At 47.3% G+C, this 17,944-nt stretch overlaps 1 protein-coding gene across 1 annotated transcript in view; it reads right to left on the reverse strand.

The window, feature by feature from the left end:
- Window positions 1–1,414: 1,414 nt before the first annotated feature.
- mtf1 (metal-regulatory transcription factor 1) overlaps window positions 1,415–17,944 on the reverse strand; it is a 94,822-nt gene continuing 78,292 nt past the window's right edge. Inside the window, exons 9-10 of the mRNA XM_038789983.1 lie at window positions 13,258–13,321; window positions 1,415–5,094 (exon numbers count right to left, since the gene is read on the reverse strand). Of these exons, the coding sequence (XP_038645911.1) occupies window positions 4,688–5,094; window positions 13,258–13,321 (471 nt within the window). The 3' untranslated portion in view covers window positions 1,415–4,687. The remainder of the gene's footprint in view (window positions 5,095–13,257; window positions 13,322–17,944) is intronic.

Consider the following 17,944-nt stretch of genomic DNA (forward strand, 5'->3'; position numbering starts at 1 on the left):
GGATTTAAATTTTAAAACATTTCACATTTTTCATATTTTCACGAATGCAAAGTTTAATTTAGTTGACAGGAGCCACATTAAAAAGCATGCTTCATGGAGTTGATCAATGGAGTAGTTGTAAACAGTGCAATTAGCACCCGCAGATTATTGGGTGTGGATACAAAGTCTAATGCAATTTGTCACTTGGAGGAATCAAGGATAACCAGATCTAAATACAATGCGGAAAGGCAATCAATCCAGTACTTTCCCTTCTGAGCTGTGGGTGTACTTGCATCACATGGACTGCAGCGGTTCAAGCAGCAGTTCACCACCACCATCTCAAGCGATAAATGCTGGCCGAGTCAGTGATGTCCACATCCCACGAACGAATACAAACTAAAAAATGCCTCTTGCTTATTTGTTTTTTTGCCAATATTCAAAGTAGGGCATAATCAGTCATTTTTCAAGAGACCCAAGGTCAAATAATAAATTCTAGGGTTACAAACGGTGATTAAATGTATTTTCGAAAGGGCGACACGCGGCGCAATGGTTAGCACCGAGACTGGGGTGCTGAGGACTCGGGTTCGAATTCTGGCCCTGGGTCACTATCCGTGTGGAGTTTTGCACATTCTCCCCATGTCTGCATGGGTTTCACCCCCACAACCCAAAAATGTGCAGGTTAGGTTGATTGGCCATGCCAAATTGCCCCTTAATTGAAAAAAAAAAATAATTGGTACTCTAAATTTATTTTTAAAAATGTATTCGCGAAGATTTCATTCATCACATGACTTATCCTCACACTCCGGCCATTTGTCAGCCAACACATTCATCCTCAGGACACACTGCCTTTCTACACTAATTGGAAACTAAAAGGACTCAATAACTAATTGACCATCGGCCAAACAGTCTGCACACAACCCTGGAGATTGATCTTCAATACCTTGAAACTCTAGGCCAATCCTGGAGAGTTGGCCATCCTAATGACAAGGCGAAACGGTGTCATCTACTTTATCCATTAGCAGTGTTTAAATATTTGTTCATGCTTTTATTTCATGAGCAGCTAATAACCATTGCTAACTTAATGTAATCAAGGATGGTCACAAGAAACAAAAACCCATCATTTAAACTCCATGAATTAGATCAAGTGTTCAATCACTCCATGGTGTCTTACCTTCTGGGCCTAGTTTTATATCAGCAGTCACCATGTGTGATGCTAATTCAGCTTTATATTCATACTGCAGGATAGATAGTGCATTACTATGTTTTATGAAGTAATTTGCATATAACTAATGTGCAAGAAATGCCAAGTTGTCCGGATCTACTTCATTCATAGGTGGCTGAGAGTCTCATGTATATTGTACAAGCCCACGGCCTATAAGAAATATCCTACGCCTTTGTCATTTCACCCTGACTATTCACTTTGAATACATCCATGTTTGCTTAAAACCTTTTTTATAAAATTCTCTGCATTTGAATACATTGACTTCACAGAACAACGGCCGCTGGGTAATACAGGAACCAGAAGAATTTGGATCAGTGGTGAAGAAAAATACTTTTCACTGTATCTTGGTACACGTGACAATAAACATAATCCAAAATAACGAACAAAGGCTGCAGCCTTGTAGGATACAGGGTCAGGTACCACAATGTCCAACACAGAACAACATTTGTTGGGTTACAGAGAGATCATGTACATGGCCATATTTTGCCTCACGTTTGATGCCAATTATGGGTTAAGTTCAGGTTTCAATCGTTAGGCAATACATCAAAACTTCCACCAGGACAGTTAGTTTTAGGTCTTCATTATTACTGGATTCCATTAAGAACAAAATTGCGTCTAAACTGAAATCAGATGGCAATTCAACATGTCTTGAGTGGGTCTGAAGCTTGAAAAATTGGAGATGTGTTGAAACTTACCTTTAAAAAAAAAACTTAATTTACCTAAATCTATCCGTATGGCTTTAACAAATAAAACTTCAGATTTTCCAATGTTTATTACACTGTTAAGCAACAAATATTCTGATAAATATATTTTGATATTTGAACTATAAAATGACATCAGAAATAAACTCTTTCTACAAAGATTAAATTAATTGCACTTTCCAGGCCAGCAACATTGGAAAGGAAACTGCTGCTATTGCACATAAACTTAACAAAAAAAGGAATAACTTTAGGCAATTGGTTTAAAATCCCTGCTCCAATTTGCAGTCTGCTCTTAATTCTGATTTGCTCTTAATATCACTCAATTCAAATGACTGGATAATTCATTTTTTACAACACAAAACAGCTTGGAGTTAGTGACCGTAGGCAGATTTCTCGAGGCAACTAATAGATTTAGAGCTTCCAAACAGTGGTTCAAGATACCACCAACTGCACAGTGAAACCAAACATCGACCCCATGACTGAATGCTTAATCCAATCACTGGTCTATTTGCAAAATGCCAACATTCAGGAAAAGTTTATTAATGAAATGAAAGCATGACTATTGTTGTGAGAATATCTCCATTACTAATACGCATTACTAATACTCTGATATTACAGAGCTGATCCTCCAATTCTAGTTAGATGATTGACATCATTTTCCAAGTCAGATCTTTAACATTCATACCTTTCCTTCTACCTTCAATTGATGGGATGCTGCATTATTCCACTCCTCAAAGAAAATGCGCCAAAACAATTGATGGAATGCTTCCTTCCCTTCTCTGATCACAACTTTAAGGTTAAGTGTTTTGTAGATTTACTTAAAATTGTGGCCACAATGGCAGCACCACGATTCTAGATTTCATTTTACGTTATCTTTAGTTTTATCCAGAAATTTCAAACCTCCAAATACATCTTAACAAAATCTTGCAGCAGAAAGCTTATGCCGAAAAGGGTCATAACAGATTGTGATAAATATGTCCAATATTAATAAAGAAAATAGACATATTAACACAACTATTAAAATCTAAATCTGTGGGGGGATTTGGTGAACTTTTGCAAGTGGCCTCAGGACTCATGTGTAACACTCAAATATGTCTCACTATATTCCTATATATTCAACTCCTCCATTCATAATCTAAAGGGTTCTATTGTACATTCACATGCAGTTTACAAGTGGAATCTGCATCACTAGCAACTTTACACAGTTGACTAAGTGTTAATTGGAAGCAGTTGGTTATTTAATATGCATGCGATTCCAAACTGCACTGGATTATTGGGAGGACTGTACCACGGCAGTAAAATGTGCAAAGAATGCTAAATCACCCAATATATTAAATTATTCATTTGCCAAATTCTCAATTGTTAAGTGCTGGAAACATTTTGGGACACAAATGGGACATATGGCAGACTTTTGGTAGAGTGACTTGGATTTGTTCTAATTTTGGGACACAGCAAGTTTAAATTTTTTCTTTTCTCAATGGAATGGTTTTGCAACTACAGAGAACTCTTTCTGACTCCTTTTTAAATTGAGAAGAGAAGATTGCATGCTCCAAGGATGAATAGGCATATTAATTGAAAACATTCTCTTATCCTGCAGTGTTACTTGTGTTAAATACAGCTGAAAGCTTAAGTAAGACCGTCAGACACATGTGCCTCGACCCAAGCTCAGAACAGCTTTTCTTACTGCACCAGTGTGATATTGCCATTTCCCAAGCCAGACGCCCCAAAGGCTTCTCTGGTAGAGATCTGCCAATTTGGATCAGTGTTCAATTGTATAAAGGTTAATTCTGTCATCTCATGTCTTTCATGAATTATTAGATGGAGATAGTTTGAAAAATATTAGCAGCTCATTCCATTGCCCTGGACAGGATCCAAATCTAGATTTTAGAGACAGCATTGTCGCACAATCCAACTTAAAGTCTTACTTTACTTTGGAAAATGGGCCAGGCCCATTCTAAAAAAGTGAGATTTTCAGCCATCATAATCCAGGGAAAGAACACGAGGACTAAAGTGACTTGAATTTTTGTTTACATCTATATTATCTGAAGTGGGATAACTCCAATTCTGGGGTGAAAATAAATTGTAGAGTTACTACCACCTGATCGTGTAAAAATATTTAGATCCAATGCTTAATGTAGATTCACTCAATGCTTTACTGCTACAGTTGTGTTTGGTCACTAGGGGCTCTACGTGAACTACAAAAAGGCTATTTTTAAAAAGCCTCTGGTGGCGGAGAGCAGATGCTCTACCATAATTCTTTTTATTTTACTGGTCCATCAGAACTTTCATCAGCATTTTCTGTAGGTCAAGAAAAATCAGCTCCCAGACGTTAAACCAGTAAAGTAATCCAAACCCAACTGCCCTGTGATCTGCCAGTTACGATGCAGCCAATTCAGCAGAACCCTCAATGCAGCTTTACTGTTCAATTCATTTGAACACCAATAGGCTGCCCTTGCATCACAGCACTGATGTTTGCCATTCTTTTTGTAGAACAAACCCTGGCTCCCCAACATCCACTCTCCCTTTCACTTGATGAGACTCCAGATACAATCCAGGCCCAACCAAATCTTCCAAGTGTGTTGCAAGTTTTGACTCCAAACTGAACCTGGAATAGAAGCATCCTCCTTTTCAGTTTACACAAAGCATTTCTGGATCCATTTAACAGCAAAATGCTAGGTGTAAACGGCACTTGTGTACACGGGACCTTTTTAAAAAATCCTGCATAAGTAAAAGATGGAAATTTCTTTGAATATTTATCCAGAAAAACAGATATGACTGAGCAACTTTACTTGGGGAAGCTGTTCAAGTCTATTTCTTCTTCCACCTTTTGCAGCAACGCCTGAATGTCATTCGCCTCTATACCAGACAGATTTGAAGGGGTCCCGGGACTCTCAAGAGAAAGAAATGCAGTCATATCCAGATTGTTCAAGCCTGCTTGAGGGTCTGTCTGCAATGGTTGCTGTGTGGCCTGACTGCTTTCCTCAGAGTTGGAAAGGAAAGTCTTAGACTGTAGCCGAGTCTGCTCCTGATCAGGGGGAATTTGGGAAGAACCGGCTTCCTTTGATGGATTTTCCTTGCTACTGGAGGCTTTTTCTTTGCTTGAATCACGGCAGGCACACTGGCACTGACAGGACTCCTCTTGTTTGATGATGATGACCGGAACACTCAACCCTATTTGCTGCACTGGGTTTCCTGAAAAAAAAATGATAAATGGAACATGACACACTTATCTACACAATACAACAAGCCCAAAAGAAAGGCCAGGGTAGAGATATTGCAATGACATTACTCACTGGTTTGTCCTGTTGGGGGTTGGAGCTGAGAGGGTAACAGTTTGTTGCAGGGTTGCTTGATTTTTAGATGATGTTTAAAGGCTGGGCTGGGCTTGCAGCTAGATAAATGCAGCTGAATGAAGTATCAACTTCATGTGCACACCCCCCACACTCCTCTCTGGGCATTAACAACTTGCATTTGTATAGCACTTTGAATGTAATGAAACGTGGCAAGGCCTTACACCAAGTATTATAAAACAAGTTGTGCAGAAAGCCACATAAGGAGATATTGGGCCAGAAGAGGTAGGTTTAAGGAATGTCTTAAAGGAGGAAAGTGAGGTAAAGAGGTGAGGTTTAGGGAGGGAATTTGAGAGCTTCGGGTTGAGGCACAATTAGAATTTGGGATACATAAGAGACCAGAATTATTGGATCAAAGATTACTCAGAGAATTATGGGTTGGAGGAGATTACAGAGGTGGGGACGGGCAAGATCATGGAAGGATTTGAAAGCAACGATGAGAAAGTTAAAATAAAGACATTGCTCGAATGGGAGCCAATGTTTGTGGACAAGCACAGGGGTAATAGGGGGGACAGGACTTGAGAGTTAAGACACAGACAGAGATTTGGAGGACCTCAATTTTACAGAAAATGTGAGACACCAGCCAGGAGTGTGTTGAAATAGCTGAGCCTGACTTCCGGTTGCGGCTATGCGGAGCTAAGCCGCACGTTCGGCAGCTCCCGCGTTAAAAGGACTTGTGGGCTCTCTTAAGGGCCCCAAACGGCGCTGATTCGACGATTCTCGGTGGATAAAGGGGTCTGGAGCAAAACCCCCAGGATTTATGGTTCGGACTCGAAGTGGGGCGAGGAGAAAAACGGCAGCAGCTCCCCTGGAAAAGCGGGGGAAGGTGGACAAAATGGCTGCCGGTGGAGCCCCTGAGGAGTGGAGGCAGTGGGCTGAGGAGCAGCAGGCGGCCCTTCTGCGCTATTTCACGGAGCTGAAAGGGGAGTTGTTGGAATCCCTGAAGGTGACGACGAGTAAGCTGCTGGAGACCCAGACAACCCAGGGTGCAGCGATACTCGAGTTGCAGCAGCAGGCCTCTCAGCGCGAGGAGGTGGTTTCGGCCCTCGTGGGGAAGGTGGAGATACACGAGGCACTTCATTAAAAAGTGGCAAGATCGGTTCGAGGAGATGGAGCTTCGGTCACGGAGGAAGAACCTGCGGATCCTGGGCCTCGAGGAGGGGTCGGACCTGCCGGCCTATGTGGCCGTGATGTTGAACTCGCTGGTGGGGGCAGGATCCTTCCATCTGCCCCTGGAGCTGGAGGGGGCCCATAGAGTGCTGGCCAGGCGGCCTAAGGCGAATGAACCCCCGCGGGCGGTGCTGGTGTGGTTCCATCGATTCAGTGACCGGGAGTGTGTTCTCCGATGGGCCAAGAAGGTGAGGAGTAGTAAGTGGGAGAATTCGGTAGTGCATATCTACCAGGACTGGAGTGCGGAGGTGGCCAAGCGGAGAGCCGGGTTTAACCGGACGAAGGCGGTGCTCCATGGAAAGCAGGTGAAGTTCGGCATGTTGCCGCCTGCACGCCTGTGGGTCACCTACAAGGACCGGCATCACTACTTTGAGTCCCCGGAGGAAGCGTGGGCCTTTGTGCAGGCTGTAAAGCTGGACTCGAACTAGAGATTGGGGGCTGTGGGAGATTTTCTATTCTATTCATGTATCATTGTTTATGCTGTAGCGGGTTATTCGGTTTGTTTTTGTTTTTTCTCTCGCTTTCGGACGATGTGGATTATGGTTCTGTGTTCTAAGGGGGGTACTGGGGTTTATGGTTGATCTGTGTCTTTGTACGCAGTTGGTGGTTGGGTTGGGACTGCGGTTTGGGAGCTGCATTGGTGGGGTGGGGCAGTGTGAAAGCGCGGGCGTTTCTCTGGTTTCCCGCGCTGCGGGACGAGGGGGTGGAGCTGGTGGCGAGGGGCGTGGTTATTAGACCGGGTTTCCCGCGCTGAAGCGGTGCCCAGGAGCTGATGCAGGGGAGGAGGGGGGACCTCATATCAGGAGGGGTCGCCGTTAGAGCGGGAGCTGCCGGGGTCAGCAGAAGTCAGCTGGCTCACGGGAGTACAGTGGAGGGAGAGTCGTGGCTAGGAGGGGTCCTAGCCTGGGGGGGGGGATACCGGGTTGCTGCTGGATTGGCCAAGGAGGAGTTCGGGGGGGTCGGGGTGATGTTCTATCGCCGTGGGAAACGGGCCGAATGGGTGATGGCCAGGGGCGAGCAGTCGATGGGTTATGGCTAGTCGACGGGGGAGGGGGGGCGGGGTGCCGCCTGATCCGGCTGATTACGTGGAACGCGAGGGGGTTGAATGGGCCGGTTCAGTGGGCGCGGGTGTTTTCGCATCTGAAGGGGCTGAAGGCGGACGTGGCCATGCTCCAGGAGACCCACCTGAAGGTGGCGGACCAGGTCCGTCTGAGGAAGGGATGGGTGGGGCAGGTTTTCCACTCAGGGCTGAACTCGAAGAACCGGGGGGTGGCGATCCTGGTGGGGAAGAGGGTGGCATTTGAGAAATCTGAGGTTGTGGCTGATAGTGGCGGCAGATATGTGACGGTGAGCGGTAAGCTGCAGGGGGAGAGGGTGGTGTTGGTTAATGTGTACGCCCCGAATTGGGATGATGCTGGTTTCATGAGGCGTATGTTGGGCCGGATTCCTGGCCTGGAGGTGGGGGGCTTGATCATGGGGGGGGGACTTCAATACGGTGCTGGATCCGCTACTAGATCGTTCTAGTTCAAGGACAGGCAGGAGGCCAGCGGCGGCCAAGGTATTGAGGGGGTTTATGGACCAGATGGGAGGAGTGGATCCCTGGAGGTTCGGGAGGCCGAGGGCTCGGGAGTACTCCTTTTTCTCCCATGTGCACAGGGTTTATTCCCGCATTGATTTCTTTGTTTTGAGCAGGGGACTGGTCCCGAGGGTGGAGGAGGCCGAATATTCGGCTATCGCGATTTCGGACCATGCTCCACACTGGGTGGATCTGGAGATGGGGGAGGCGCGGGGCCAGCACCCGCTTTGGCGTCTGGACGTGGGGTTGTTGGCTGATGAGGAGGTGTGTAGGAGGGTTCGGGGATGTATCGAGAGGTACCTCGAGGTCAATAATACTGGGGAGGTCCAGGTGGGGATGGTGTGGGAGGCTCTGAAGGCAGTGACTAGAGGGGGAAGCTGATCTCCATCCGAGCCCATAGGGAGAGGGGGGGAGAGGAGGGAGAGGGAGAGACTGGTGGAGGAGCTGTTGAGTGTGGATAGGAGGTACGCGGAGGCCCCGGAGGAGGGATTGCTGGGGGAACGGCGTAGCTTGCAGGCCAAGTTTGATTTATTAACCACCAGAAAGGCGGAGACACAGTGGAGGAAGGCGCAGGGAGCGGTCTATGAGTATGGAGAGAAGGCGAGCAGGATGCTGGCGCACCAGCTGCGTAAGCGGGACGCAGCTAGAGAGATTGGTGGAGTGAAGGATAGAGATGGGAATGTGGTGCGGCAGGGGGCAGAGGTCAATGAGGTCTTTAGGGACTTCTATAGGGAACTGTACCGGTCGGAGCCGCCGGCGGTGGGAGGGGGAATGGAGAATTTTTTGGACAGGCTCCGATTTCCAAGGGTGCAGGAGGAGCAGGTGGAGGGACTGGGGGCGCCAATCGAGTTGGAGGAGCTGGTCAGTAGGATTGGCCACATGCAGTCGGGGAAGGCGCCGGTACCAGATGGGTTTCCGGTTGAATTTTATAAGAAATATGCGGACCTGCTGGGCCCCCTGTTGGTCAGGACCTTTAACGAGGCATGGGAGGGGGGTGTTCTGCCCACGACGATGTCTCGGGCACTAATCTCCCTGATCCTGAAGCGTGATAAGGACCCCTTACAGTGCGGTTCATACAGGCCGATTTCACTGCTGAATGTAGACGCCAAGTTGCTGGCGAAGATCTTGGCCACTAGAATAGAGGACTGTGTGCCGGGGTTGATACATGAAGATCAGACGGGTTTTGTGAAGGGGAGGCAGCTGAACACTAACGTGCGAAGGCTGCTAAATGTGATAATGATGCTGGCAGCAGAAGGAGAGGCGGAGATTGTGGTGGCATTGGATGCGGAGAAGGCCTTTGACAGGGTTGAGTGGGGGTACTTGTGGGAGGTGTTGGAGAGGTTCGGGTTTGGGGTGTGGTTTATTAAATGGGTGAGGTTGCTGTATGAGGCCCCGATGGCGTGTGTAGCGACAAATGGGGGGAGGTTCGAGTACTTCAGGCTCCACCGTGGGACGAGGCAGGGGTGCCCCCTGTCCCCCTTGCTTTTTGCGCTGGCAATAGAGCCTCTTGCAATGGCTCTCAGGGAGTCAAGGAGGTGGAGGGGTTTGGTGCGAGGTGGGGAGGAACACCGAGTGTCGCTGTATGCGGACGACTTGCTGTTGTATGTAGCAGACCCGGTGGGGGGAATGCCGGAGGTGATGGAGATTCTTGCTGAGTTTGGGAGTTTCTCGGGCTATAAATTGAACCTGGGCAAGAGTGAGCTGTTTGTTGTACACCCGGGAGATCAGGAGGGGGGGATTGGTAGGCTCCCGCTAAAGAGGGCAGTGAGGAGTTTTAGGTACCTGAGGGTTCAGGTGGCTAGGAGCTGGGGGACTCTGCACAAGCTCAATTTTACTAGGTTGGTGGAGCAGATGGAGGAGGAATTTAAAAGGTGAGACATGCTGCCGTTGTCATTGGCGGGTAGAGTACAGTCCGTTAAAATGACGGTGCTCCCGAGATTTTTGTTTTTGTTTCAGTGCCTCCCCATTTTCGTTCCGAGGGCCTTTTTTAGGAGGGTGAACAGCAGCATTCTGGGATTTGTTTGGGCACATGGGACTCCGAGGGTAAGGAGGGTCTTTTTGGAGCGGGGCAGGGACAGAGGGGGGCTGGCGCTGCCCAACTTTTCTGGGTACTACTGGGCGGCTAATGTCTCGATGGTAAGCAAGTGGGTAATGGAGGGGGAGGGGGCAGCATGGAAAAGGATGGAGATGGCGTCCTGCGGAGGCACGAGCCTGAAGGCACTGGTAACGGCTCCGTTGCCGCTCCCTCCAACGAGGTATACCACGAGTCTGGTGGTGGCGGTCACCCTCAAAATTTGGGGGCAGTGGAGGCGACACAGGGGGGAAGTGGGGGGCTCGGTAGAGGCCCCGGTGCGGGGGAACCACCGGTTTGTCCCAGGGAACATGGATAGCGGGTTCCTGGGGTGGCACAGGGCGGGCATTAGGAAGTTGGGAGACCTGTTTATTGACGGGAAGTTCGCGAGCCTTGGTGAACTGGAGGAGAAGTTTGAGCTCCCCCTGGGGAATATGTTCAGGTACCTTCAGGTCAAGGCGTTTGCTAGGCGACAGGTGGAGGGGTTCCCTTTGCTGCCCCCGCGGGGGGTAAGGGATAGGGTGCTTTCGGGGGTGTGAGTCAGGGATGGGAAGGTGCCTGACATCTACCAGGTAATGCAGGAGGTGGAGGAGGCGTCGGTAGAGGAGCTGAAGGCTAAGTGGGAGGTGGAGCTGGGGGAGCAGATTGAGGAGGGGACATGGGCAGACACCCTGGAGAGGGTGAACTCCTCCTCTTCATGTGCGAGGCTTAGTCTCATCCAGTTCAAGGTGCTGCACCGGGCCCACATGTCCGGGTCTAGGATGAGTAGGTTCTTTGGGGGCGAAGACAGGTGCGTCAGGTGTTCGGGGAGTCCAGCGAACCATGCCCATATGTTCTGGGCATGCCCGGCACTGGAGGAGTTCTGGAAGAGGGTGGCGGGGACGGTGTCGAGGGTGGTGGGATCCAGGGTCAAGCCAGGCTGGGGACTCGCAATATTTGGGATTGGGGTGGAGCCGCGAGTGCAGGAGGCGAAAGAGGCCGATGTCTTGGCCTTTGCGTCCCTAGTAGCCCGGCGGAGGATCTTGCTGCAGTGGAAAGATGCAAGACCTCCGAGCGTGGAGACCTGGATTAATGACATGGCGGGATTCATTAAGTTGGAGAGGGTCAAGTTCGCCCTGAGGGGGTCGGTACAAGGGTTCTTTAGGAGGTGGCAGCCTTTCCTCGACTTTCTGGCTCAACGATAAGGTACTAGGTCAGCAGCAGCAGCAACCCGGGGGTAAAGGGTGGGGGGGGGGGGGGGGTGGTTTAGGGGGATAGTGTTTAAGTTAATTTGCTTATTGTTAAGTTATTCTGTTGTTTATTGGGGTTGGGGGGGGTGTTTGTTATATGCGTTGTTACGGGTGCCGGGGGGGTGTTTATTATTATTATTGTTATTATTGTTTTGTTGATATATATTTTTCAAAAAATTCCAATAAAAATTATTTTTTAAAAAATAAATAGCTGAGCCTCCTTATGAAAGCACGGATGTGGGTTTCAGCAGCAGGTGAGCTGAAAGGTGAATGTTACGAAAATTGTAATAGGCAGTAGCAGTGATGGTATTAGTGCGGGATTGGAAACTCATCTTGAGATCAAATTAAAGCTTGCAAACCGATTGGCTTAATCTCAGACTATGAGAGGGATCAACTATCCACAGGTGGTAAATGTACAGCAACCCGAGGGGTAAACACGGTAGCATAAGTGGATAGCACTGTGACTTCAGAGCTCTAGAGTCCCAGGTTCGATTCCCCGCTGGGTCACTGCCTGTGCGGAGTCTGCACGTTCTCCCCGTGTCTGCGTGGGCTTCCTCCAGGTGCTCTGGTTTCCTCCCACAGTCCAAAGACGTGCAGATTAGGTGGATTGGCCATGATAAATTGCCCTTAGTGTCAAAAAAGGTTAGGGTGGGTTATTGGGTTATGGGGATAGGGTGGAAGTGAGGGTTTAAGTGGGTCAGTGCAGACTCGATGGGCCGAATGGTCTCCTTCTGCACTGTATGTTCTATGTAACCTATACACCTTTACCAATTACTGTGCGAACCACAGAAGACAGAATTTGGTAGGTCTGTCCTCGCCGCGAGAATATCTATTTCCATAAGAAAGCCTGGCTTTTGCATTGTCTTCTGTGGTGAACAGAGAATGCAACCTCTTGCCATCTCTTGCAATGAGCACAAATGTAATATAGCAAAACATTTACTTTATAGATACATACAATTTACAGTGCCGAAGGAGGCCATTCAGCCCATCGAGTCTGAACCGACGCTTAGAAAGAGCACCCTCCTTAAGCCCATGCCTCCACCCTAACCCCATAACCCAGTAACCCCACCTAACCTTTTGGACACTAAGGGGCAATTTAGCATGGCCAATCCACCTAACCTTCACGTCTTTGGACTGTGGGAGGAAACTGGAGCACCCGGAGGAAACCCACGCAGACACGGGGAGAAAGTTCAAACTCCATACAGAGTCACCCAAGGCTGGAATTGAACCCAGGTCCCTGGAGTGGTGAGGCAGCAGTGCTAACCACTGCACCACCGTGCCACCCTTTATCAGAGACTTAGTATGAACGTTGTTAATGTTTCGCTTCTGCCACCAACTATCCCAGTAATTTCATGGATTTTCAGGCCAGTCTGCTAAATCACATCCAACAGATCTTCACAAATTACCATTATGTATTCCAGAGGTATCCCCGGGCCACATGCCAAGCCCTAGCATGTCCACGGAATTCAGTTGTTTTACCAATATTTCCTGTTCACTGACTTGTCATCCACAATGTTGGACTGGACTTTTATGTAGCCAGATTGGGCAGGGTTGGTAGTTCTATTCCCTATTGAATATCAATAAGCCAGTTGGAGTTTTGTAGGTTATTTTTGAGCCAACAAATGGCTCGATTTTGAAACTTGCCACGGACCTGTGGGTTGAATCATGTCCCCAGGACAATAAAAACATGCCTTGCCAGCATCATACACGTCGCAAAAACAAAACGTCTAACAAATAATTCTAAAGGTTTGGAAAGGATACTCTCGTCTCTGATGGATAAATCCTAAATCAGAGCATCTGATGTCTATGGGATCATAAATTTTGCCCATGTGGCCCATGAAGACAAAAGCTCACACTCCTTGATGTGTTTCATTTGATCATGAATTAATCAGCTCAAAGGCTATGCCAAAATTTTTAAAACCATGGCAATTTGAAAAAAAATCTAAAACATTAAGTTACCTGAGTTGCCAGTGACTGGTATGGCTGTGGTAAAAAACACTTTTTCTACTTTAGGCCCTTGATGCTGAAATGTAAAAGGCAGTTATTAGAAAAAAGGCTAAACTTAATCATTAATCACAAATAACACACATCAGTTCCATAAAATAATTAATTTTGCCATCTAACAACACTGAAGATATTCACAGGGTCACATCAAATTTATTTTCCACTCTTGTAGTGAAATAGCATTTTCGGACTGGTGACAAGAGCCAAGCTTGAAGATGACCCCAACAGTAAACGTTCTGCATAGATTTTCTAAACAATTATTGGCAGCTTTATAAAGCCGGACAAATGTAAATCTTGACAAAAAAAACGTATTTTCTTTTAAATCCTCCACTTTATATATGGGCTAAATTCACTCAGTTGACTGAAGACAACCAAGGTCATCATTGCTGACTTCACTGGTTGCAATTCAGAGCAAGTAGAAGAGCAGCACATGGGACAAAGTGAAAGGAAAATTAAACAAAGAACTTTATGGTACATATCACCTTTCACAATCTCAGAACATCCGAAGGCACCTCACAGCCAATGGAGCAACTTGAAACATTGTCACTGCAGCCAGACAATTTACACAGCTAGATTCCACAAAAGACAAGGTAAATAGCCAGACGTGATGATTAGAAACGACCCCACTCTTTCAATGGGAACATATGCATGTTTATGAGAGAGAAGATAAAAGACTCCCCAGTGGTGATTGTTTTGATGTTGTTACCAAGCGACTGTTAGGTTTAATTTCTACCATTCTTTCTTTGCTTACCTAACCTTGATGAGGCTTTACTTCCCTTAGTCAGACTTGAGCTAATCAGTACTTTTTAACACGCAAAACCTTTGTTAAGAACTATTTACAAATGCCTCGGGGCAGTGTTGGGCAACCTGTAGCCCAGCGGCCACATGCCGACCCATCTGGGTTGAGTGCGGCCCATGACATTTTGTTGACCGTTGCCCACTCACAGGGTTGCCACATTCCGCTAATTTCCATCCACATAGTGTTTTGCTTATCAATATATCTGAAGTGATACGCACGCAAAATAAGGGCAAGTGAAGTGAGGTGCAGTCTGAGGTGCGCACAACGTTGACTGCGAGAGCTGTCCGCTCCCTCTGCGTCCAAGGTGTAAATATTTATTTTGTTTTTACCATTTGAAGTTGATGATGGTTCTCTTAATATATGAACAATTAAGCATTTTCTATAAATCAGTATGAAATAATTAACATACATTAAATGTATTTATGTGATTAATGTACGAATTTCATATGTACACACACACATACATATATGTATCTGGTGCAGTAATGGTTAAAAGTCTGGATTAGTGTGTGAATATCGCTACTGCAGTAAGAGTTTAAAAAACCATGGTTTAAAAGGCAGGCAGACACTGGGACTACATAAATGGATAATTAAAGCACTGTAAAAGTAAGAACATAATTCATTCCAACCATGTAACATGTTTACCAAAATAGGACTAATGGAATTTTGTTTATAGAAAGGTTCCTTGGGGAGTAAATAGTTAAGAGAACTATGTTCAGCCTTAAAAAGATGGTGATTACTCAATTACTTGGATAGAGATGATGTAGTTAATGGGAAGAGCCAGGGGCTGGAGCAGTCAGGTGTTGAGTTTTCATTTAAAGAACTTGCTATGAACAGAACAGGGGATTTTGCAAAATGCTGGGCAGTTACACAGTAGTTTGACACATGCAAGCTGAATCTGCAGGCTGTTTTCTGAAGGATCTCTCTCTCATTCAAAGCAGTTTATCCAAGACTTCTCTATACAGCAAATATTCCTGAGTTTGCTAACTATGGGTTTTGACTCGAGATAGGTTTGCTTGATTGGGGGCAAAAATGATAGCAGCAAGGGATTAAATGTTTCATTTTATTATGAAACATTGTTTAACTGTTAATTGTAAACCTTTTTTGGATGATGTTAAAGTTAGTTTAATACTGTTTTAGTAATAAAGTGTATTTAATATACCATATCCCTATTTATGCGTGTAGTCACTCCTGGAGCAAAGTGTCCTTTCGTCGGTCTTACAAATTAAATTAAATATTGGGGTTTCTGTCCAGTATGCTAGCAACTGTTGTGGTCGGGTCCGGGATCATATTATTTAATCTTATTTCATGTGGTCATGGTTAACGATCAGATCAGATTTCAATCTTGCAGCCCACTGAGATGAAGGAGGGCCACTCATGCGGCTCACTCACTAGCCTAGGTTGCCTATCATTGCCTTAGAGTAAGCACATGGTATTCAGGAGACAGACCATTCTGCTCCTAACGCCCTTGGAACCTCTTGTCATCCGACTACTGATGTCACAGTTCCATCATTAATATCATGGTTTCATTAACACATTTATAAACCCATTACTCTACAGTGACTGACCTCATCCATTCCCAGCATTTCCTGTTTTATTTGTAAGAAAATTCCTCTTAAAACGCTGAAAGACCAAGGGAGTTTCATGCTACACTATGTAACCTTTAGGCAGAAACATCCAGATAATGTACGACAATTCATTTCTTCAGTTCATTAGTATTTTGCACGGTGCCCTTTGTAGAGTAAGAAAAACAATATGCCTTTGGAGGCCCAGATGAAGTACTGGGGGTCTCCAGAATCTTTTGTTTTTTGACTGGGCTGCCTGTCACAACAAGTCAATAAGAATTGTGTCTATGGAAGACTTGCCAAATAACAACATGCAGTGACTGAATGAAAAGATTCTTTCTGGAATAAGATTTTGGACTCGGGGTTTTTCGGAATCAGCTGAAGCATCTGCTTGCTGAACGAGAACATAATGCCGTCTGGGCAAAGACGTTATCCTGGATACTAAAGCGATGCTTTTAAAACTTCTCTTTGTGAGGATCTTCTGAAATTACTAACAATCCCCCTGGGGTTGCAAATAGCTATGATTTCTGAATGACGGTGCAGAAAATGCTTTTGTTAACATCCAGCAATAGAAAAGCGCTTATAAGCAAACACAGAAGAAAGGCAGACATTTGAAGGTTTAAAAGATTTCCCAAGGATGAGGAACGAGGCAGGCAAGTAGGATTATGGGTTAGTACCAGCAAGGGAGATGAACCAAATGGCCTCCTGGGCTATATTTTCTGAGTTTTATCTGATGACTTTGCAGACTTCCCTCCTTCACCTAGGTTCCTCTTACAGACATCCTGGTGACTGGACTTTAAAACAATCCTATTCTCAATTCAGCAGGCTAAAAAAAGGCTTGCGACTTCCGGTTGCGGCTATGCGGAGCTAAGCTGCACGTTCGGCAGCTCCCGCTAGAAACAGACTTTTGGGCTCTTTTTAGGGCCCTCAGCGGTGCTTGATCGATGATTCCCGGCGTGGGAAGGGGTCTGTAGTAGATCCCCAGGGTTCTATGGTCCGGACCAGGAGTGGGGCGAGCAGAAAAGCGGTGGCAGCGCCTCTGGAAAAGCGGGGGAAGGAAAACAAAATGGCGGCCGGCGGAGCCCTCGAGGAGTGGAGGCAGTGGGCGCAGGAGCAGCAGGAGACTCTTCAGCGCTGCTTTCAGGAGCTTAAGGTGGAGCTGCTGGAGTCGCTGAAGGCTACCACCGATAAGCTACTGGAGACTCAGACAGTCCAGGGGGCCGCAATCCGGGAGCTGCAGCAGCAGGCCTCCGAAAGAGAGGATGAGGCCGCGGCCCTCGCGGGGAAGGTGGAGATGCACGAGGCGCTCCATAAAAAGTGGCAGGAGTGGTTCGAGGAGATGGAGAACTGGTCGAGGCGGAAACATTTACGGATCCTGGGCCTCAAGGAGGGGCTGGAGGGGTCGGACCTGGCGGCCTATGTGGTCGTTTTGTTGAACTCGCTGATGGGAGCTGGGTCCTTCCAGGGGCCCCTGGAGCTGAAGGGGGCCCACAGAATACTGGCCAGGAGGCACAAGCCGAATGACCGGCCGCGGGCGGTGCTGGTTCGGTTCCACCGGTTCGTTGACCGGGAGTGCGTGCTTCGGTGGGCCAAGAAGGAGCGGAGCAGCAAGTGGGAGAACACGGTGGTGCGGATCTACCAGGACTGGAGTGCAGAGGTGGCTAAGCGAAGGGCCGGGTACAACCGGACGAAGGCGGTGCTCCACAGACAGAGTGTGAAGTTTGACATGTTGCAGCCGGCGCGTCTGGGGTCACCTACAAGGACCGTCACCATTATTTAAAGTCCCCGGAGGAGGTGTGGGCCTTTGTGCAAGCCGAGAAATTGGACTCAAACTGAGGGTCAGGGATGGGGGTTTTGTATGTAAAATTTACTGTGTCTATTTTTTGGAGGGGGGGTTCTCTGTTTCATGCAGGATGTGTGTTGGCTTCAGGGTGGGTGGGGTGATGTCTTTTTGTATGGGTCTGGTGGACGGGTTCAGGCTGGGAGGTAAACTGGGAGTGCGGGAAGCTGGTGGTGGGGACCGGCAATGGGAGCTGCCCTAGAGGAGGCGGGGTTGTGCAGGGCTTTCCTCTTGTTTCCCGCGTTGTGGGGTGATGGGGGCGGGGTCAGGGCTGAGAAGCGCGGGCCTTTGTTTGCTTGTTTTTATTTTCCCGTGCAAGAGGGGGGGGGGGGGAAGTGGGCCTGCTGATGGGCACGGAGGAGGAGTAGCCCCACGTGGGGAGGGGTCGGAGGTGTGGCGGGTGTCGCCGGGGTCAGCAGCAGAGGTTAGCTGGCTCAT

This window comes from Scyliorhinus canicula, chromosome 1, assembly GCF_902713615.1.
Source record: "Scyliorhinus canicula chromosome 1, sScyCan1.1, whole genome shotgun sequence".
NCBI classification, from domain to species: Eukaryota; Metazoa; Chordata; class Chondrichthyes; order Carcharhiniformes; family Scyliorhinidae; genus Scyliorhinus; species Scyliorhinus canicula.